This window comes from Leptopilina heterotoma, unplaced genomic scaffold (assembly GCF_015476425.1).
Source record: "Leptopilina heterotoma isolate Lh14 unplaced genomic scaffold, ASM1547642v1 Lhet_6, whole genome shotgun sequence".
NCBI classification, from domain to species: Eukaryota; Metazoa; Arthropoda; class Insecta; order Hymenoptera; family Figitidae; genus Leptopilina; species Leptopilina heterotoma.
Genome location: NW_025111137.1, coordinates 7340391 through 7363056, shown reverse-complemented (window position 1 = coordinate 7363056; position 22666 = coordinate 7340391). Strand labels below are relative to the sequence as shown.

At 27.1% G+C, this 22666-nt stretch overlaps 1 protein-coding gene across 1 annotated transcript; it reads right to left on the bottom strand.

The window, feature by feature from the left end:
- Positions 1-1156: 1156 nt before the first annotated feature.
- LOC122509235 lies at positions 1157-7099 on the bottom strand. Its single transcript, XM_043623107.1, has 5 exons — positions 6903-7099; positions 6490-6567; positions 2039-4644; positions 1707-1948; positions 1157-1293 (listed from the first exon to the last, which is right to left on the bottom strand). Exons 1-4 carry the CDS (start codon positions 6979-6981, stop codon positions 1742-1744), a joined length of 2970 nt encoding a protein of 989 aa, XP_043479042.1. The 5' UTR covers positions 6982-7099; the 3' UTR covers positions 1157-1293; positions 1707-1741.
- Between the last annotated feature and the right edge of the window lie 15567 nt (positions 7100-22666).

The following is a 22666-nucleotide window of genomic DNA, read 5'->3' as shown; positions in this document are numbered from 1 at the left end:
AATTTAAACTAGGTTAGTTTGTAAAGAATTCGAATTTCTGAATCTTACGTTTCATTTCTCGATATCTGATGTCAAAAATGCTTTCTTGCAACGATTCAGGACCAGTTTTATTCAATTCAGTGGACTTTTCCTTCTTCACGAATTCACTGACTTCTGAAATTCAAATTTTTAATAATAAATAAAATTTTATTTATAATTTCATTGCTTTATTGTTATATTATTAGTCACTTATTTTTTTTTAACTTTTTCACTCGATGCATTTTAATTTGAATTAATAAATAATTGAATGATTTTCTGAAATTCTTTTGTTCAATTTTTTTTTCATTTTTCAATACATAATTCACGGTATCCGGAAAAAGTCCAAACCAAAAAAATGCAAAGTAAATAAGATCCAAAAAAGTAAGAAAAAAATAGTTTCATTTTGGACTTATTTTTTGGATTTTTTGTCCTGGTCAAAATGTCCAAAGAAATTTAAAATCCAATGAAAAAAATTGAGATACAAAAATTCAAATGGTTGCCTTGAATAAAATTGTCCTTTTTTTGATTTTTTCTCATTTTGACGACTGAATCGAAAGTAGATAAAGTTAACATTTTAATGTTCTGAAAATAATTAAATTAATCGAGTAATTTGAATGGAATTATATTTAAAAAAAAATAATTTGAAATTTTCTAAAGAATTCTATCAAAATTGTTGAAAATAATTATATTTCTTTGAATGTTTTAAAAATTTTATATATAATAATTGAGATTTTTCTAGAAATTTTTTTATTTATTTGAAAATAATTGAATTTTTGTGAAGAATTTTTTTTTTATTTATAAAAATAATTGAATTTTTCCGTAGAATTTTATTTATTTATGTAAACATTAAAAATCCTGCGATTATAAAAATAAAATTTTTAATTCTAATTTTATAGCGTAAGAAATAAAAACGTGACTTTTTCACGTTTCATTAATAAATTTTAGAAGTTTTTTTTTTTTGAGTTTCGATTTTTTGACTTTGGACATTTTTATTTTGGATTTTTTGCACCGTGGACTTTTTTTCTTGGATTTTTCATTATGGATTTTTTCGATTCGATTTTTTGTCCTGTAATTATAATTCACACTTACGATGCTTTAGTTTGGCTGTTATTGATTTTTCATTAGCAATTTTCTGGGGAGTAATTTCTGGATGAATCGTCCGTCCACTGATTGCATCTGTTTCTTCGACATCAGCCGCACTTTTTGATTGATCCGATTTATTTTTCTCCTCGGAAATTGTCCTCATTTTTCCTTCAACGCTAGATTTTTCTTTTTCTGCAACAGATTTTGTTAACATTATTTTGTAAAATTGTTTGGTTAGAAAAATTTTTTTATTTTATAAATTTAGACTAGAAAATAATTTATTGTCATTCCGAATAATTTATTCTGAAAGTCATTAAAATTAAATCCTTTTGTCGACCCCTAAAAACCTTTGAAACAAACATCGAATAAAAATACGTTCTTAGTAGTTATTTATTCCGGGTTTTCATGACATGAGAGAAACACGTTTTGGTCGACAACTGGATAATAAGAAATTCATTTTTCTTTCTCGAAGCATAAAAACTAATTTTTTATTTCAGAATTTGGTTCAGAACAGTAAAGTTTTCAACAAAAAAAAAGAATTATTAATTTAATTAACATTTGAACTATTAAGACTAAAAGGAAATGGACCCGGAATAAATACTCACCAAGAAACTGAAAATCAGAAGGCTAATCCACTGAATTAGCATTGTAGTTCATTGATCTTTTCGAAGTTCTTTAAACGCGAATTGCTTTTGAGAAATTGCTGAAAATGCTGATCGAGACTCGTTATCACGACTTGCCCTCTCAAATCGCTTAATCTTGTGTGAAAAAGACCCTGACCCTTGTAGAACTGCATCCGTTCAAACTCGCAACCATCATCCTTCTCTATCGTACTGAGTTGTCTGCACTGATACAAAGGAAGATTTTAATTTGTGACACTAAAAGCAACCAATATAGATGAATCCTTTGTTATCAGGAATTCAAGAGAAATGCTAACCAAACTCTGATTCTGTTGACCAAAAACCTTCGACACGTCCTGACCCGCTTGCTCTCCAACTTCAGATGAATCTTCTTTCAGATTTCTACTTTTTCCCGAACTCCTATTTCTGTTTTGAAATAAATCCAAATTGCTGTCGACGTTTCTCGATAATGCTAGACTTTTATTGATGTCATGTTTTGCAATTTCTGAAGTACCGAAGTTTTTGTTCTTCAACGATCTGTGAATACTTTGGTTCATTTGCTGTATATTGGAAGTCGTATCTATTGGACCATCTTCTAGTTCTAGATCTTTAGCTTCCTTAATTGACGTTTTTGTGTAGTAATCCCCTTGATCATCTTCGATTTCGTCTTGGTCTTCTGTTTCATGACTGGAGTATTCGGTGGTTGCGGTATATTTTTTGGCATTGTCATAATTGTTATGAATTGCATCATTATAACTGTCCTCTTGAAAAACATTGTCATAATCACCAGAATCACTTTTTTCGGCATAAGTAGCATTGCTGTATTCTTGATAATCATAGTTAGCTGTATTATAAGAGTTATAACTCTTAGGGGTACTGGAACCACTATAAATAGCAGTATCGTAACCATCAAGAGAGCTGCCATACCCAACATTATTATACTTTTTGGAAGTTCTATAACCATCACTGGAATAATCACCAGCGGAATTGTAAATTTCTCTATAATCCGTATGTTTTCTAGAACTGTTCGCTAAAGAATTTATAGGATAGTCCGAATTCCGGGAAACTCTCCATTTGTAGAAATGTTCTCGACTGTAGGGATAAGGATCTCCAGGAACTCTGACGTAATTTCCTTCTGGGGCGTAGTTCTCTACTTCATCATCCGATTCCTCGTCTTCTGTGGACTTTACAGCGGGTTTCCGGTCAGTTCCTTTACTCGTATCACTGGACGCCAAATAGGTAGACTTCTTACGACCACTTGACCCCGAGGAACCATTGGACGAACTTCCGAAGAAATTCCCACTGGAATTGAATGCCGAACTGCTGGTTGATGAACTCCTTGCGCATTTAATCCAGGACATGGTGTCTACTCTTTTTTCAGATGAAGGTTTCATGGAGATGGTGATTTCAGTCGGTAAGGGAGCATCTAGAATATTTTTACTTATTTCACTCGGTGAAGAGAGTTCTATTTCCACCATTCTTCCGTATGTTTCTTCCACTTTCTTAGCATCCAGAGCGTTGTAATAACTCATGTCATCAGTGTTGATTCTCGTAAGGGTTAAAACTTTCGTTGGAAGTCGTGGTCCCATTCTCGTCGAACTCATCTTTTTTAAATTCTCTTTAGTTTTCATTAAACCTTCTGCATTTTTTGTGATCATAAACGGATCGACCAGATTCTCCTTAACAGTGGTAGTTTTCTCGGAATTTAGGACCAAATAACTTTTTACCGGATTTTCACTGTCGACAGTTGTTGAGACTGCGAGATGACTGTCAGTGTGAATTCTTTTCGTTGATGCATAATCAGTAGAAGGCGATTTTCTATGAATGGCTCGGAAATCAAATTTTTCCTCCTTTATGGGTTTTACAGCTTCTACGTCCAATTTGGGTGCTGGAGGTTCTGGAGGAATGAACATTGGACCAACTGTACCTTCCTTGGCTTCAAGCGCTTCATCGACTGGAGGTTTCGATCTGTCAACAAGATCCTGCCAAGCGATAATTTCCGCATTTTGGGGAAGTCCTTTTGGAACATTGTAGTCACTATCGGATGTTGTATCTTCCGGTGCTGGTAACGATGAATTTAGTTTAGTTTGATCATTGTTGACGCATTCATTTTTAGGAACTTCTGCTTCAGTTTCATTCTCTTTGTCTTTAGCTTGTAGGATTTTAGATTCAAATAATTCTTCTGCAGAGATTTTTTCGATATTATCTTCAACTTTTAAATTTTCTGGTTCGGTAATATTTTTGATAAGTTCTGCTTTAATTTCAGGTAATTCCTTAGGTTCCACGATTTCATTGGCTACAACTTTGGAAATTTCATGATTGAAATCTTTGCCTTCTTTGATTCCAGTTTTGAGTTCATCATTATCCAAAATCTTCTTTACTTTCACGCCCCAAGAATTTTGTAAAATATATTTTGATGTTACTGCTTCTTGTGTTGATGTTTCTGTTGATGCTTCTTGTACAGGTGTTTCTATTAATTTGACTCCCCACTGGTATCGATAATTTTCTGGTTCCAGACCCAAGAGATCATTTTCTAATTCTTGAGTAGTTTTGCCATCAGCTTTGATGACTGGTTTCTTCCTCTTTTTCTCTTCACTCTTCTCCTGTTGCGGTGGCATGTTGGGTTCGGTGATTGGCGGTTTCGAAGTATAAGATGCCAAACCCATAATTCCACGGACTGGTCCCAAAGACACGAGACCCATCTTCTTTTTTCGCATCGACTGTGCTAACATGTACTCGCTCAGTAGTTTGTCGATTCGTATATACTTCAAGTAGGAATTATTGTTATTATTATTTCGCAGGAGATTATTTTCCATACTGTAGTTGGCCAAGATTTTTCGAAGGGGTCGATTTTTAGTTCTCGAATGTTTTTTGTGTTTGGAGCAACAGATTGGCAATAATTCAACTTCTCGAAATCGTATTTCTACAAAAACAATTAACAGAGACAATCTAGTGCAAATTGCAGTACATAGAAATCAATTTTTTTTAATACTTTTATATACATTAATTAATTATTCCTTAAAAGTTTTCTTTTTTTTACAATTTTTAAATTACTATAAAATAATTTAATTGAAAATAAAATCGCGTTATCTTTTTATTAATTATGAGTTGTCTTTAAATAAAGTAATTTTTAAGTTTGTTTGATTTACATAATTCACAAGTTCTAGTAGGATCTTTTTTTACATATTTAAATAGAAATTATTTTTTATAATTTTTTTTTGTTATGTTAAGGGTCATTCATATACCACGTGGACAATTTTTTGTCAATTTTTTACACCCCCCCCCCTCTCCCTTCGTGGACAATATTGTTCACAAACTCATTCTTTTATTTTGTGAAAAAAAACATTACATATTCCCGTTTCTTAATATTTTTTTTTTTAGAAAATTTTCAATTTTCATAAGGAAATAATTTACTTAATTTCTATTTCTTAATTAAAATTGTTTGTAATTTTTAATTTTTTTTTAATTCAAAGTTTTTTAAAAATGAAGGAAAAAAATGTTTATAAATTCTATTTGTCAATTACTTGAAAATGAAAATTTTTGAATTTTTAGAAAATAAAGGAAAAAATTTTCCTCAAAAAAAAATGTTCTGTTAAATTTATTTACGAATTTCTTTAACTGCAAAATTATCCAAAAACATCAATCACTTATTTTTTAAATAAATATTTAAATATTATTTTTTCATAAGAATTAAGATTTTCAAAAATTTCAAATTCAAACCTTTTTGAAATTAAACAACTTATAAAAGTAATTGTTATAAAACATGAAGATATCGATTGCTCGACTCGGAGTAATGGATTTCTTAATGTTTTATAATAATATTAATTTTATAATAATTAAAAATTTATAAAAATAATTGAATTATTGCGAAGAAATTTATAAAAAAAAATTGTGAATACTTGAATTCCTATCGAATTTTTATTGAAAATAATTAAAATGTTTGTGTACAATTTTATTAAATGTTTTTTTCAGATAATTGAATTATTTTCGGAAAATTTTATTAAAATAGTTGATATTGAAAATAATTGAAATTAGAACAATAATTTTATTGTCATTTTTGAAAATAATTCAACTTTGCGGAAAAATTTTGTTATTCACAAAAATGGTTGGGATTTCGGAAAGAATTTTTTTTTAATTTTGAATATAATTGAATTTTATTACTTTTGAAAATAATTGATTTTCTACAATTATTTGTAATTTCTCCAAAATTGGATTTTTTTAGTGTTTTCAACAAAAATTTGAATTACAATTTTTTAAGTTCTATTATTTTTAAAATTGCTAATTTTATTCAAAAAATGAAGAAAAAAATTAGGTCCACGTGGACATTTGCTTTGCTCCCCCAAAAACTGTCCACGTGGTATATGAACAACCCTTTGGATCTTTATTACATATTTGAATAAAAATGATTTTTTCTAATTTTTATTGTCATATTATTAAGTTTATTTTTTCAATTAATATTTTAGTTTAATATCTTTTAAAAATTTAATTTTTATTAATAATTTGTATTGCTTTATTGAACCGGATATTTAATTATGAAAATAAACAGTTTTGGTTACACATGAAGTAAATTAATAATTTTAAGTTAACATTAATAATCACTAATTACAATAAATTATTGATGAATGAATAAGTAAATTAATAATCGATTCACGTGCATAAACGAAAATTAATTTTATTTTTAAAAATGCATATTATTCATTAATTCATTTTTCGGTTGAAATATTTTTGAAACAATAATTTTGTATTATTGAAAAAAACTTTGTCATACCAGGTTGATGGAAAATTTTCTTTATTTTTGACAGAATCCCACTATATATATTCTTTTGTTCCACGTATCTTACATTTGCTGGAAAAAATAATTATTCTAGCATATTATAAATTATAATGTGATAATTAAAAAATTTACATTAAAGCTAACAGAAAATAGTCATTTAAAAGAAAATTTAATAAAATAATTTTTAATAGAATAATTTTAATATTAAAGAGTAATGAAGAAATGATGTTGAACATTATTTTCACAACTGTCAAATGACATAAGGAGAAAAAATTAATTGTATAAAAGAATCCGACCCCAATTTCTGAAATTTTCAGATTCGAGAAAGAACTCGAGACTCAATAAATTCAATATGTAAGATCGACACGTTATTTACGGTTTCTTATCGACAAGCAGGGTGAACTTACCAGTGGACAATGTCCTCTGGGAGATAGGGAATAGAATTCCCTTTATTCTCAGGGCCGAATTATATTGACGTCGAATCATATTGGTCCTTGATGTCGACAAAGAAGAACTTTATTTCCTGTTTAATCACTAGAAGAATTTATATACTTATTAATTTTACCAAAGATTTCGAATTTTTTATAGAAAAACAAAAAAAATTTTTTTTTTAGGTTGAAAGCGAACCTTCTTTGTTCAAGGTTCGTTTCATACTGCAATTTCATGTTTTTCCATCTCTTTTCACTGTTTCTCGACCTCACTTTTTTTTGGAATACAACATAACCCGTTTAAAATAAAATAAAAATTTTAATTAATTTCATTAAATTTAATTAATAAAAAAATAATTTAACACTAAATATATTTAAATTTTTTTTCATGTTTATTTTAATTAAATTTAAATGTTTTATTGACCTCTTTTGGTTTGCTTATTATTGAAAAGCTGCGATTTCATAAAATATATTAAACAATTAAAAATTTTTAATTTAAAACTATATTTCTTAAGTTAATTTAAAAATTTCTAATAAAAAGATTGAGAAAATTGAATAATGGAAAAAATATTGAAAGGTTTAGAAATGCTACAGAATTATGAATACAATTTTTAAAAAATAAATTTTTACTGTCCGTTTATGTATTTAAAAAATAATGAAGAAGCCTGTCGATTTTTATTTTTTTATTTTATTTATACAATTTCTTTAATTACAGTTGTCAAAATCTTTTATTATCGGTTCGACCACGATAACCGGGTTTATACAATTCATCGTATGGGGAAAATTCTTTTTCTTTTTCATGCATGTAGGATTCATCTCGATAACTTGATGTCACTTCCTTTTCGTTCGTTTCTGAAAATAAATTTTTACCTTTTATATTGTTTGCATATTATTATTAATTTAGCACTTATTAACACTATTCACTATACTAATATAACACAATTTTATAAATAAAATAACATTTTTTAAATTCATAAAATAAATTAATTAGCTTTTAATTTTTTTGTAAGGTAGAAAATACATGGAAAACTAAATTTCGAATATAATTTTAATATATATAGTTTTGTAAATGTAAATGTAAATATGTGATATGTATTTATTTATTTAAATTTATTTGTTTAAATTCATTTATTTCAATTTATTTATTTAATTTAATTTATTTAAATTAATATGTAATGTAATTATATAGTTACACTAATTAATCGAATAAAAATTTTATTAACTTACGTTGTTGTGAAAAACCAAATTTATTTTTTACATAATCCCACATTTTAGTTTGTACCACACGAGTTTCTAAATTTAATTTCGTAACTTCTGAAAATTTAATTGTAAATAAATATTAATTGGGAAATTATTTTTTTTAACCAATAAAAGAACTTGTACGTACCGGTAAAATTGTCAAAAACTTTTACAAATTGAAGAGGTCCATTGATAAATTTACGTATGAACATGTTTTGCACTTTAAATTTCGAAAATTTTTTTTTATTTATGAAAAATAAATAATATTACATGTCTATGCTAAAATTTGTGTTTACAAAAAAAATTGATTGTCAAGAAGTTGGCCATATTGAACTGCAGCGAGTGTTGAATCTCGATATCGATTAATATTTAAACTTATTCAAAATCTACTTTTTTAACATCATAATCATTGATAGAAAACAATATAATTTCTTTTAAAGTATTTAAATTTTTTCGATATTGAAACAGTTTACCTAATATTGTTAAAAAAATTCCAATACCAATAAAATATTGTAATATTTTTTCTAAATTAACCTTAAAGAAATAGTTTTTCAAACATTTTTCAAAATTATTTTTTTTTCTATTTTTTATTAAAAAAATAATTTTTAATTGATGCACAATCAATTTTAATAAGTATTTTTTCGAGACTTAACAAAAAATTATTTTCAAAAATAAATCAGTTTTATTCAGAAATTAAATTCTACTAATTTTAAATCATGTTAATTAATTCTACTAACCATGCTATGTCCGGGGAGTCCCACTACAAGCTAGCCCCTGACCAGAAACCTAACTCTATCATGGCTAACTCGGGCTATTTCCACACGGGTAGAATTTTATTAAATTTTTTTTTAAAAAGTGAATTTTCAATTAAAATTTTATTATTAGTAAAAATAATTGAATTTTGGATATGAATTTTATTCACTTTTTTTAAAAAATTTGAATTCTTTTGCGAAATTTTATTAAAATACTAGTTATTGAAAATAATTGAATCGTTTTAAAGAATTTGATTATAATTTTAAAGAATAGTTTTTTTTTGATATTTCTAGTGTAAATAAATAGATACAAAAAAATTTTAAGTTGCTTTTTTAAATCGTCCTCGAGGAATCTCTTAGAAATTAAATAACGAGTGTCTTAAAAAATATAATATAAATATCGGTTAAGATTTACGTGCTCTACGCTATTTTGAACTGTTTTTTTGATTTTAAACCACTAGTGGCGGTCGGTACACGACGCATCAAAAAATTCAAAATAAATTAGTATTTAAAGAATGCAAAAAAGTACAAAAAAAATTGGACAAGTGCGAGTTGAACTCGCACTGCAATGGCGGGTTCCGTACACAAATATTAAAACAATACTTGCAACATTTATCGGCAATTGGTAGAATTAAAATAAACAATTAAAAAAATATATTAAAATCATTTGATAGAAAAATAACTAAAAGAAATTAAAGTATTATATATCTAATATTGTAAACAATAATAAGTAGAGAAACAAAATTTTCAAAATAAGTTCCTCTACTTATTATTGTTTACAATATTAGTTATACAATAATTTAATTTCTTTTAGTTATTTTTTTTATCAAATGATTTTAATATATTTTTTTAATTGTTTATTTTAATTCTACCAATTACCGATAAATGTTGCAAGTATTGTTTTAATATTTGACAACGGAACCCGCCATTGCAGTGCGAGTTCAACTCGCACTTCTCCAATTTTTTTTTTTAATTTTATTTTTAAATTTTTGTAAAAAATTTTTTAAAAATCTAAAAAAAATTGTTTTTGAATTTTTTTTTTAGATTTTTTAATATATTTTTTGTGATTAGACTGTAAAAGTATACTAAGAAACTCATTTTTAGTTAATTAGATCAAATAATGTGGAAATTAGAAAAATTAGTTTTTCCTTGACAACGCTATGGCAATTATTACATAGCAAGTTTTCTATATTTTTCTTTGTAATATTCGCATTAAAATACACCAGTATGCCAAATTTTAGCCCTCCATGTTGAATAGTTTAGAAGTTAAGGGGGGGGGGGGGAAATGGTCACTTTTTATGCATTTTTGGCCAAAAATCTTGTTGTTTTCTTGACAACGCTATGGCCATCACTTCCAATCACATTCTCTATATTTTTCCTGTAATCTACCCGTGAAAATACGTATCTGTACCAAATTTGAGCTTTCTAGGTCAAAAAGTTTAGCCACTAGATTGTAAACTCTAGATTGTAACTATGTCGCAAAGGTGTTTTAGAAAAAATGTTAGAAAATCTCATTATCGTGTAAACCAATTATAACAGTGAAATCTAAAAAGAAAAATTAGAATATGGTAGAAATATATTTTTTAACTAAATTGAAATAACGTATCAATACAGATTCACCTCGAATATTTGTATAATTCATCTTAGATTCGATTAGAAAGGTATACTGCAAGGTTTTCTTAAAAAAAAATGTACAAAACCTGCCCAAGTCGAAACATTAGGTCATAAATTCCTAGGTCCCCAGTGTCAAATAGCAGGAAACCTTTGCCAATTGTATAAATTGGCTACGACAAACTTATCGTCGTTCCGATACCACGTGTAGGATTCTCTCTCTCTTTCTCTCGGGCACATATTTTGTCCCGCCCTGTATTTTCGGCAGCGTGAGGTCGCGAGGGCCAATATATATATTTTTTTTTCACATGAGAAAAGTCACAGTTATAGGTGCATGTCTTCATGGTCCCCTGTGATCATTTGAGACATTGTTCCCTTGAGTTCTGAAGTACGTGACACACGTACACCTTCTTCGCCTTCTTCTCTTTCATGCGTGTTCGAGGACGTATACAAACCCTATGAGTTTGTCATGCGACGTGTCGCTCCGAAATGGCCCATCGCAATCTCTCGAAATGGTTATGACCAGGTCAAAACACGCATCGTGATTTACAGATGATCGTATTTTATTATTACGCAGGGAAACGCGTTGATAAATGCTCGAGTAATGGTTACTGCTTCTTAAGTGTCATTTAAGACCATTTGATGTATAAAATATACAGAATCTTAAGGTGACGAACGGCTCCTTTGGGAAATTAGAAATTACAAGGGCACATGGACAATAAATGTTTAATTAGTTAATGACGAATAAAATTTTCTCCATTTGGTTCAATAAAATTTATAAAATCTTACTTTTAGTTTATTCTAAATAAAGTTTATATCATGTGGAACCCTAGACTTCCTTTTTCCCAAAACTACGTTTCTTGCTCCGGAAAAAAATTACCCGACCCATTCGGTTCAAATTCGGTATAGACATCTTTTTTCAACCTAAAATATAAAAAAATCTTACAATTTCTTTTGTTTCAAACTTACACTAACTTATCAAAAAATACGTTTTTGATTTTTATTCCTTGGTTTGGAAAAATCATATTATAAAATTACACATTATGTGTATAACCTAGATAGAAATTTTCCAACAGACTTCAAGTTGTAGATGCTTTAAAAATGTTGAAAAAAGAAATGCATTAGAAATAATTGTTAATTTAGTAAAACTTGGCAGCGATTTTAATTTATTTTCTTTGTTGAATTTTAAGTGTTGTGTCATTTTCCATATGTGGTAGAGTGGTAGTGATGGAAATGTATTGGGCGCAAAATATAAATAGAAACTTAAGAGGAAGTGAGGAGAAATGTATCTCGTCCACATGAAGTATAATGTGTCGAGCGCGATAAACATTTATTCCCCTGCAGGAATCCCTTCGCTGCGCTGGCTTTGGCATGCTGAGCAATTGGTATTCCAAACATAAGCCACGGAAACATGTAGCAGCATCGGGGACATGTGTCACCCTCTACGATTGCTCGGAGGTTGGAATAGCTATTTAAAATTGCATCTCAAAGCTCCGTAAAGGACACGTGCGTTTTTATTCACGATAATGCCCTTTAAACTTTTATTAACGTTTTATCAGGGAACGTGGGCCGAATGGTCATAGCAACAATTATTGTCGCAGGCCATTTATAACAAGGAACGGTATATATTCTTTTCAGAGAAGTAAAACATTATGGCCATAAACATTTTTTCACAATTCTCTGAGTTACGAAAAATCTGTTCTCTACTCTCTAAATTTGTATTAGTAAACATGTTTATTAATTGGAATTTGTGACTGACTTTTTACTTTTAAATTAGTAAAGTTTACCAATAATTTAGTAGAAATGACTATTTATTAGTAAAATTGACTAATTAATTAATCAAAAAACCTATTCAAATAATATTTATGTGTTTCTGATCTATGAAAAAAAATATTACAATTTATTAAATTGTTTGAACAATTAATTATTGTTGCTATTTTTTCATAAACTGTACTTAGGATTAGAAATTTCTAGTTTTTTCTCAATTGTGCAATTTTTCATGAGTAAAACATCTACTAATGATAAAATTACGAAAATTTGTAAAAAAAAAGAAAATCATTTCTTAAAAATCATTCTTAAATCATTTCCTTTTTCTTAAAAATAAAATTTTAACAAATAAAATTATTTTACTTTTTTTGTAAATTAAGAAAAACTCTAGAGGTGTGAAAATTGAAGCAAAATTCTTAACAATTAAAAAATAATTTTTGACAGAAAAGAATTAGTTTCGCTTTATATTAGGCATTTGAAAGAGCATTTGCTCATTTCTTTTTCAGTAGGGGAATAGTCGAAAAAAGTAGGTAGTGTCCATTATGACATTAAGTTTACTAAGGGTCAATCTGCTTTTCATGGGGGAAAAAGTTTCAGCAATGATTAACCAAAAAGTTAGGTCCAAAAATTCGATACAGTTACTTCGTTAAATGAATTTATCTTCTTAGAAAAAAATATATAATGAAGTATATTTTAAACAATAAAATATTTTATAAATAAAATGTAAATCTTTTTAAATAATATTTTCCAATCCTGAGTAAATCTATTCCCAACACGAAGGAATTGATTCGAAATAAAATAGCAAGATTTAAAAAAAATTAAAATTCAGTTACCAAACAATAAGGAGTTGAATTTAGAATTAATCAATGGCTAGCGTCCAGATTCAATTTCCACACGGGTAAGCAATAATTCAATTATTTTTAAAAATAATAAAAACTAGAATTGAATTTCTTCAATAATTTATAACTTCTTTAAAATTAAATTTTTTTCTAGTGTTTTTAACTAAAATTCTTCAATATATATTAAAAATAAGAACTTGAAATAATTTCAACAAAAATCCTATTAAATTTAAAAGAATTAATTGTACAGAAATTGTACAGAATTAATTGTCTCAAAATTCACGCTATATTGCTTTTAATATTCAATTATAATCTAAAATTTTAACTGAAATTCATTCTTAAAACCATTTTTATTAGTAAATTATACGAGAATACAATTATTTAAATACAAAAATGAATAATTTATTAATTTCATGTTTCTTGAAATTAAAATCTCATAAGAAATGTTGTCAACAAATTTTTTAAATTATTAAATTCTTTAAACGAATTTTAATAAAATTTTTGAGAATAATTACATTTTTCGAGGAATTCGATTAAAATTGCATTAAAATTAATTGAAATTCTGCAATGAGTTTTATTATTTATGAAAATAATTGAATTCCTAAAAGAATTTTATTATTTATAAAAATAATTGAACCCTTCTAAAATATTATTATTTATGAAAATAATTGAATTATTGTGAAGAAATTTATAAAAAAATTTGTAAATAATGAAATTCCTGTGAAATTTTTTGAAAATAATTAAATGTTTGCGTGGAATTTTCTACAAATTTTTTTAATAATAATTCTTTTGGAAAATTTTATTGAAATAGTAGATATTGAAAACACAGGCACACAAAAAAAAAAGTGTCGTGGCCGAGACACTACATTAGTGTATTCCCATGTATTTTTGGCCGCTGAATCCGAATCTGAAGTCCGAATGCTCAAATTGGTTCTTTTTTTTGAGTTATACTCAAAAAACGACTCAAAACACGAATTTGAACCAAAAAAATTAAAAATTTTTTTTGTGAGACATGACAAAAGCATATTTCCATGTATTTTTTCCCGCTGAATCCGGATTCGAAGTCAGAATTGACAGATGTGCTCAAAATTATGAGCTAAACTCAAAAAACGAATCAAAAAACCGAATTAAAATGACGAAAATGAAAAATTTTTTCTGTGACATTGCAAAAGTATATTCCTATGTATTTTTTCATGCTGAATCCGAATTCGAAGTCAAAATTGACAGATTTGCTCAAAATTTTGAGATAAACTCAAAAACCACTCAAAAAAAGACTCAAAAAACAGAATTAAGATGAAAAAAATTTTTTATGACACTACACTACTATATTCCCATGTACTTTTTCCCGCTGAATCCGAATTCGCAGTCAGAATTGACAGATTTGCTCAAAATTTTGAGATAAGCTCAAAGAACTGATAAAAAAGCGATTTAAAATAAAGAAATGGAAATTTTTTGCTATGACACTACATTACAGTATTTCCATATCGGATCTCGCATTTAAAGTCAGAATTGACAGATTTATGACTGATTTGCTCAAAATTTTGAGATATACTAAAAAAACTGATAAAAATGTAATTTAATATGAATAAAGGAAATTTTTTGATATGACACTACACTAGTGTATTCCCATGTATTTTTTCACTGTGATTCCAAAGTCAGAATTTTCAAAGTGGCTCAAAATTTTGGATTTCATTAAAAGTGCTCAAAAACATGCATGCTTGTACCTGTAACCAGGGTTTGAGTTCTAAAAAATTTTATGTCATTCTGATAATTCTAACTTCGAATTTGTATTCAGCGTATATAAAATTCATGAGAATACACTACCGAATACCAAAAAAATGAACTCTTTTGCATTAAATTAAATTTTGAGCATTTTTGGATTTAACTTAAAATTTTGAGCCAATTTAATAATTTTAACTTTGAATTTAGAAGCAGATGTAAAAACATGAGAATATACTAATGTAGTGTACTAGCAAAAAAAGTAGAGTTTCTTGACTTTAATTTTTGTAACTTAACAGATTTTCTTGTGTGTCTCAAAATTTTGAGCCATTAGAATAATTCTGACTTCAAATGCGAGATCCGAGTGTAAAAATATATGGAAATACTGTTATGTAGTGTCATAGCAAAAAATTGCCATTTCTTTATTTTAAATCGCTTTTTTATCAGTTCTTGAGCTTATCTCAAAATTTTGAACAAATCTGTCAATTCTGACTGCGAATTCGGATTCAGCGGGAAAAAGTACATGGGAATATAGTAGTGTAGTGTCATAAAAAATTTTTTCATCTTAATTCGGATTTTTGAGTCTTTTTTTGAGTGGTTTTTTGAGTTTATCTCAAAATTTTGAGCAAATCTGTCAATTTTGACTTCGAATTCGGATTCAGCATGAAAAAATACATAGGAATATACTTTTGCAGTGTCACAGAAAAAATTTTTCATTTTCGTCATTTTAATTCGGTTTTTTGATTCGTTTTTTGAGTTTAGCTCATAATTTTGAGCACATCTGTCAATTCTGACTTCGAATCCGGATTTAGCGGGAAAAAATACATGGAAATATGCTTTTGTCATGTCTCACAAAAAAAATTTTTAATTTTTTTGGTTCAAATTCGTGTTTTGAGTCGTTATTTGAGTATAACTCAAAAAAAAGAACCAATTTGAGCATTCGGAATTCAGATTCGGATTCAGCGGCCAAAAATACATGGGAATATACTACTGTAGTGTCTCGGCCACGAAACTTTTTTTTTTTGTGTGCCTGTGAAATCATTGAATTTTAGAAAACTTTTGAAAATAATTGAAATTTTGACAAGAATTTGATTAAAATTTGGTAAAATAATTGAATATCAGAGAAGAATTTTATTATTTATAAAGGGAATTGAAATTTTGACGAGAATTTTTTTAAAATTTGAACACAATTGAATTTAGTAACTATGTTACTATGTTAGTTAGTAAGTTAGTAACTAACTTACTAACTTACTATTCTTCCTGGAGAAGCTAAATTCGTTGAATTTTTACAAATTTGGTGTTTTATTTAAAGTAAAATTTCATTCATACACTGTAAAAAAAGGGAGTTAAATTTCAACTCCCCCGGGGGGTCTATAAAAGTCGCACCTATTGGGGAGTTAATGCCAGGGGAGTTAAATAAAGAGAGTTAAAATTTAACACCCAAATGCTAACTCCCCAAGGAAAAAATAACTCGCGCGGGTGTTGAATGAAGGGAGTTAGAAATTAACTCTCTTTTGGAGTTGATTTTTAACTCGAAAAATTTCACTCCCAACTCCCGAGTCCGTTAACTCCCTAAATTTTTTACAGTGTAGTAAAAAATAACACCAAAATCGATTATTTTAATTCTTTCTGGTGTTAATTTAATCCTCGAGGGATTAAACTGTTGCAGATTATTTTAATCCATTCTGGCGTTATTTTAACACCTCACGTTTTACCGTGTGGTGTTACTGTAGGTTCGGATGTGAATGTTTTTTATTCAAAAGTAGCTATCGAGAACAAAAATGGCGTGTTAAAGAAATCTCCCAGCAACAATGTGAATTTTCGCCGACCAAATGAAACTTTAGGGAACTTTCATATTATAGTCTCTCGCGGAAGAGCTTAAGTGAATTGAAAATAAAGAAAAAAAGGTATTCCGGGAGAATAAATGACGTCCTTTTTTGTGGAGACTCCGACGGGAAATCGTTGCGTCAATACTTTTCGCATTGCTCTAATGTGGTGGTGTGTTGGGATGGGATAAGGGGTTGGTGGTGGTGGTGGAATATAGGTTCGAGGGAAAAGTGGATTGTTATTCGCACCACGTAGGGTCTCGGTGTCGCTTTCACTAGAATCGCTTACTGATAAACGAGCGGTTTTACCCCCTTCCCATACATTTACCGTTGCCCTCTAAATGTAAACTTCACCCTTCTTTCAATACGCTTTAACCAAGCTCGCGGGCTTTGGTGTAAATCGTTTCTCGACTTAAAACGATTGTCCTCGTCGACGAGTCTGGAATTAATTTTTGGTGCTAAGATTCATTCTGCTCCGCATTTACTATACTATTACAGCAAACTTTTCGACTGATTTAAGTTCTCCTGGTTTTTAGAATCAATGAATGAGACGCCCAGGTGGAAAAGTTAACGTTAGTTAACGTCAGCTAATGCTACTAATGTTAGACTAACATTAACTAACATTAGACTAACGTTAACTAACTTTAGGTTAACGTTAGTCTAACGACATTTTTTTATCACTAATATCAGATTAAAACGTTAGTTAACATTAGTCTAACGTTAGTCTAACGTTAGTCTAACGTTAGTTAACGTTAATCTAACGTTAGTAGCATTAGCTAACGTTAGCTAACGTTAACTTTTTCACCTGGGACGTGGGTTAAATTCTTTTGTTAAAAAAAGTTAAGTAAGTAAACTTAAGTTTACTTATAAAAGTATTGTTATAAAACATTTAAAGAATGACCCAGAGATAAAATCATTATTTTATATTATAATCAGGCTTCACAGTCTGTCCCCTATTTCCCTAAAAGTCCCCTTTTTTAATTTTGGCCCCTAAACGTACCCTATTTTGAAAATTTCCCCTAAATTCCCCCTATTTTTTTCTTCTATCTTTTAGTGATGAATTCACACCAAATTTACCTTCGTAAACTATGAAACTGCCACTAATTCTAATACAAAACCTTCAAAAATTTTTTCCATTTCTGACAATAATGAATTTTTTAATATTATTTAATTATTACAAAAGTTTTAATGCAATTATCTTGATAAATAACAAAATTCTTCACAGAAATTCAATAATTTTTAGGAATTTTAATAAAATTCTTTACAAAATTCAATTATTTTCATAAGTTACAATATTCATCCGAAGAATTCAATTATTTTCAAAAGTAATAAAATTCTTCAAAGAAATTCAATTATTTTTATAAAATTTTCACGAATATCTCGTCAACAATTCAATTATCTTTACAAATAGCAAAATTTTTCGCCAAAAATTCAATTATTTCAGAAAAAATTTATATAAATCTTTGCAAAAGTTCACAATTACTTTCAAAAGTTTTTTGCAATTCAATAATTTTCAATATTTACTATTTTATAAAAAAAATAATAAAAATAAAATGAAAAATAATAAAAATACTATTATAGAAAAAATTTGTTGATACAATTCTACGAAAAAATTCAATTATTTTCATAAATAATAAAATTTCATTTACGAATTCAATTATATTCATCGCAGAATTTCAAATACTTTTAATATAATTTTAAATAAATTCCTTGAAAAATGCAATTATTATTAAAAATTTTATTAAAACTTGAGGAAAGAATTCAATTTTAAGAAGCATTCAATTATTTAAATAAAACAATAAAATTCGTTGCAATAATTCAAATATTTTCATAAATAACATTTAATTCGTCGCAGAAAATCAATAATTTTCAAAAAATTTTCAAGTAATTTTGCAGAAGAATTTTAATTAGCTTGATAAACAACAAAATTGCATAAATTAAATTCTTCCCATAAAATCAATTATTCTGAGGAATTTTGATAAAATTCTTTTCTAAAATCCAATTATTTTGATAAATATCAGAAATTCAATTATTTTTAAAAATTTTGATAAAATTTGATGTAAGAATTCAATTACTTTCATAAATAATTAAATTTTTACAGGAATTCAATTATGTTGAAAAGTTTTAATAAAATTCGTTTTAAAAATTCAATTATTTTCATAAATAATAAAAGTTTTAAAGGAATTCAATTATTTAAAAAGTTTTTATCAAAATATTCTTAAGAATTCAATTATTTTTACAAATTCTAAAAATCTCAGAAATTCAATTAGTTTTAAAAATTTTATTACAATTCCTCTTAGAAATTCAATTATTTTTAAAAATTTTAATAAAATTCTATGTGAAAATTCAATTATTTTCATAATTCTTCCCATAAAATAAATTATTCTAAGGAATTTTAATGAAATTCTTTTCCAAAATTCAATTATTTTGATAAATATCAAAATTCATCAGAAGAATTCAATTCTTTTGAAAAGTAATTAAATACTTTGCAGAAATTAATATATTTTCAAAAATTTTTTTAAATTCTGGTCAAGAATTAAATGATTTTTATAAATAGACAGGGAAATTCTTCTCAAGAATTAAATTATTGTCACAATTTTTTTAAAAATTCTTCTCAAGAAGTCAATTATTTTTAAAAATATTAATAAAATTCTTCTCATGAATTCAATTGTTTTCAAAAATTATTATTTTAATTCTTCTCAGGAATTCAATTATTTTTGAATAATTTAATAAAATTCTTCAAAAAGTTTTCAATTATTTCCAAAAATTGTTATAAAATTCTTTAATATAATAAATTTCATTAAAATTTTAATTAAATTCCTTAAAAAAAATTAAATATTTTTAAAAGTTGTTAATACAATTCTTCGTAAAAATAAATTTTAAGAAACATTCAATATTATTTACTTTTGTATTTAAATACAAATTAAAAATTTTAGAAAATGTTAATTGAATTGAAATGGTACAAATAATTTTGAAAAAATTACAGTAACAATATTCTTATAATAATAAAATAATGATTTTGTCAGTCGGTCATCTTTAATTATTGTAAAACATAAAGAAATGGATCACTCCGAGTCGAAGACTCGGAGTAATCCATTTCTTTATGTTTTATAATAATATTCTTATGAGTTGTTTAATTTGAAAAGGTTTGAATTTGAAATTTTTGAACATCTTAATTCCAATAAAAAAGAAATGATTAAATATTTATTTTAAATAAGACTATTGATGTTTTCGAATAACTTTACTTTTAAAGAAATTTGTAAATAAATTTAGTAGAACATTTTTTTGAGTATCTAATAATTTTTAGAGTGAATTAGAATATTCTTTAGGGTCAGGGAAAAAGTAAAAGTTGTGTTTGGAAATCAGGGAAAAATGAAGTTAAATTTTTGTGTCAACTTTGTATAAATAAATTATATTTTTATCTTTATTTAACCAATTTTTATGGTCCCCTAAAAGTCCCCTATTTTTTAATTTTCAGTCCCCTATTTCCCCTAAAATACTTTTTAGGAGCACTGTGAAGCCTGTTATAAGAATAACATAATTAAATGTTATAGGAAGAATTTTATTTAAAAAAAAAAATTATATTTAAGTCGAGAGTTTAATTTCGAATGTCTCCGATATAGAGAGAGAGATGAATTGAAAAGTGGGCTCAGCTGACAGAGATGACAGGAACGTGTGCTGTCAACGGGAAAATAGAGTCGAGACAACTATTTGAGAGTCTTGTCCGCCTATCAAATTCAAAGCAATGCTGTGCTCCTTCTTGTCGCCCCATTTTGCAAATGTCGTCGGTGCGCTGGGCTAATTTGTCAGTTGTCGAGTTAGCTTAACTCTGGGGAATTGTGTTGCCCTTGCCATGAGACGGTAATCAACCGGTGAATATCTGAACTGCTTCGAAACACTTCCCACGTCGATACCAACCCCTGTTCCATCTCATTTATAAAGAAGCGCCCTGAATGAAACTCGATTGATCTATTTTGCAATCCAATACAATCTTATTATTAACTCCCTCACCATCTTTCTTCAAACTTTTTATTAATTTTCAACGCCCATTCTTCCTCACCAATCTAAAGATTTGTACCTACTTTAAATATAGAATTAATTTTCTAGAAAAAGAAAATATTTAAAAAATGAATGAACTCTTTCTCTGGTTTTCTGAAAATACCAAACGCGCTAAAGAGTTTTTTCTTCCATATTGAAGATGTCGAGGGAATTCCCCCCTAAAAAAAATTGTGATACTACCAATTGAGTGTTTCTAAACCTTTTTTCCAAAATAACGGTAACAACGCACTGTCGTAATACGAGAAACCTGAAAAGTGGCAGCTAATGTTCTTCTCGACAAGCAGCTGGCTCCTCTCTCTTGTCACTGACATCTCAGGGGTTAGAGTATTGCTTCGCGGATTTTGGACCTTTGTAGTCATCCATTTTCTGACAAAAACCCCCTGCATTATTTAAATAAACAAGACAAGAGGGGAGAGAGAGAGAGATTGGTTGAGAATCTTCCCTTCCGGCCGATTTAGTGACGAACAATTATCCCTACCCTTCTTTCTCGAATGACAGACCTTGGGGGGAGGGGTTGCTTCTGTGCTTCACCTTCGTAATGAATTTTAAATTAACTCACATTCATAATAGAAGATCGTCGAGAAACCGGAGATGACAAAGTGAAACGCCAGATAAATGTCTAATTTTGTCGTCTCCGTCGTTTCTCTTTTAATCTTTTCAAAAATCTCTTGCGTAATCTTGTTACCCAGTAACGAAATGTGTATAAATAAATAACGAGCAATATTTCTTATATATTGCAGATGAAAAATTTTTATCATCAGAATACGTAATTCAAGACATTTTTTTTTAAGGCCTTAAAAAATTTGTTTGTAATTTAATTACGTTTTGCAATTAGACAAAAAGAAAACTATTTTGAGAATTATTTCTAAAATTTATTTTTTTAAATAATAACAATTATTTTATTATTAGATTATACACTCTGAAAAAAGATTTATTTGATTTAAATAACCGATTAATTGACTATTATCAATTAAATATTTAATTCAATCAAACAATATATTATTGGAGTCAATTAAATGGTATTTGAATTTTGAACTAATAATTTCAATATTTCAAGCAAATACAATTTAAATGACGACTCCAATAAATATAATTTGATTCAATTAAATATTTAATTGATAATTTTTTTTCTTTAACAAAAATATTGTTTGACTAATCGAAAATATGCAGGTATTTTTTCATTATATAATAAAATATAGTTTAATTTAAACCAAAACTCATTTTCAAATCAATTTTTATTAGAAAATTCTACGAGAATTCAATTATTTTTAAATACAGAAGTAAATTATTTATTAAATAATTAAATGTTTTTTAAAATTGAATTCTTATAAAGTATTTTATTAACAAATTTTTAAATAATTATCTTGTGAAGAATTTTATTATTTAGGAAAATAATTGAATTCTTGGCAAAAATGTTATTAAATTTTTTGGTAATAATTGAATTTCTCCGAAGAATTTTATAATTTACGAAAATAATGTAATTCTTGCAAAGAATTTGATCAAAAATTTTCAAACTAATTGAATTATTCGATGGATTTCAATATTTACGAAAATAATTGAATTCTTGAAAAGAATTTTATTCAAAAATTTTAAATTAATTGAATTATTCGATGAATTTCATTATTTACAAAATAGTAATTGAATTCTTGAAAAAAATTTTATGAAAAAATTTGAAAATAATTGAATTTCTTCGAAGAATTTTGTTATTTATAAAAATAATTGAATTCTTGCGAACAGTTTTATTGAAAAGTTAATTATTTATTGAAGAATTGAATATTTCTTAAAATTGAATTCTTTTAAAGAATTTTTGAAAAAATTTTTTAAATAATTTCATTCTTTTGACGAATCTTAATAAAAAATTTTAGGATAGTTACATTTTTTAAGGAATTCGATTCAAAGTGTATTAAAAAATAATTGAATGACTGTATTAA

Coding starts and splice junctions, on each gene's coding strand:
- LOC122509235 (XM_043623107.1), bottom strand. CDS start 6,981: ATGATTCGACGTCAATATAATTCGGCCCTGAGAATAAAGGGAATTCTA. Junction 6,568..6,902: donor CCAGAGGACATTGTCCACTG/GTAAGTTCACCC, acceptor TATTTTTTCCAG/CAAATGTAAGATACGTGGAA. Junction 4,645..6,489: donor GAAAATTTTCCATCAACCTG/GTATGACAAAGT, acceptor TTGTTTTTGTAG/AAATACGATTTCGAGAAGTT.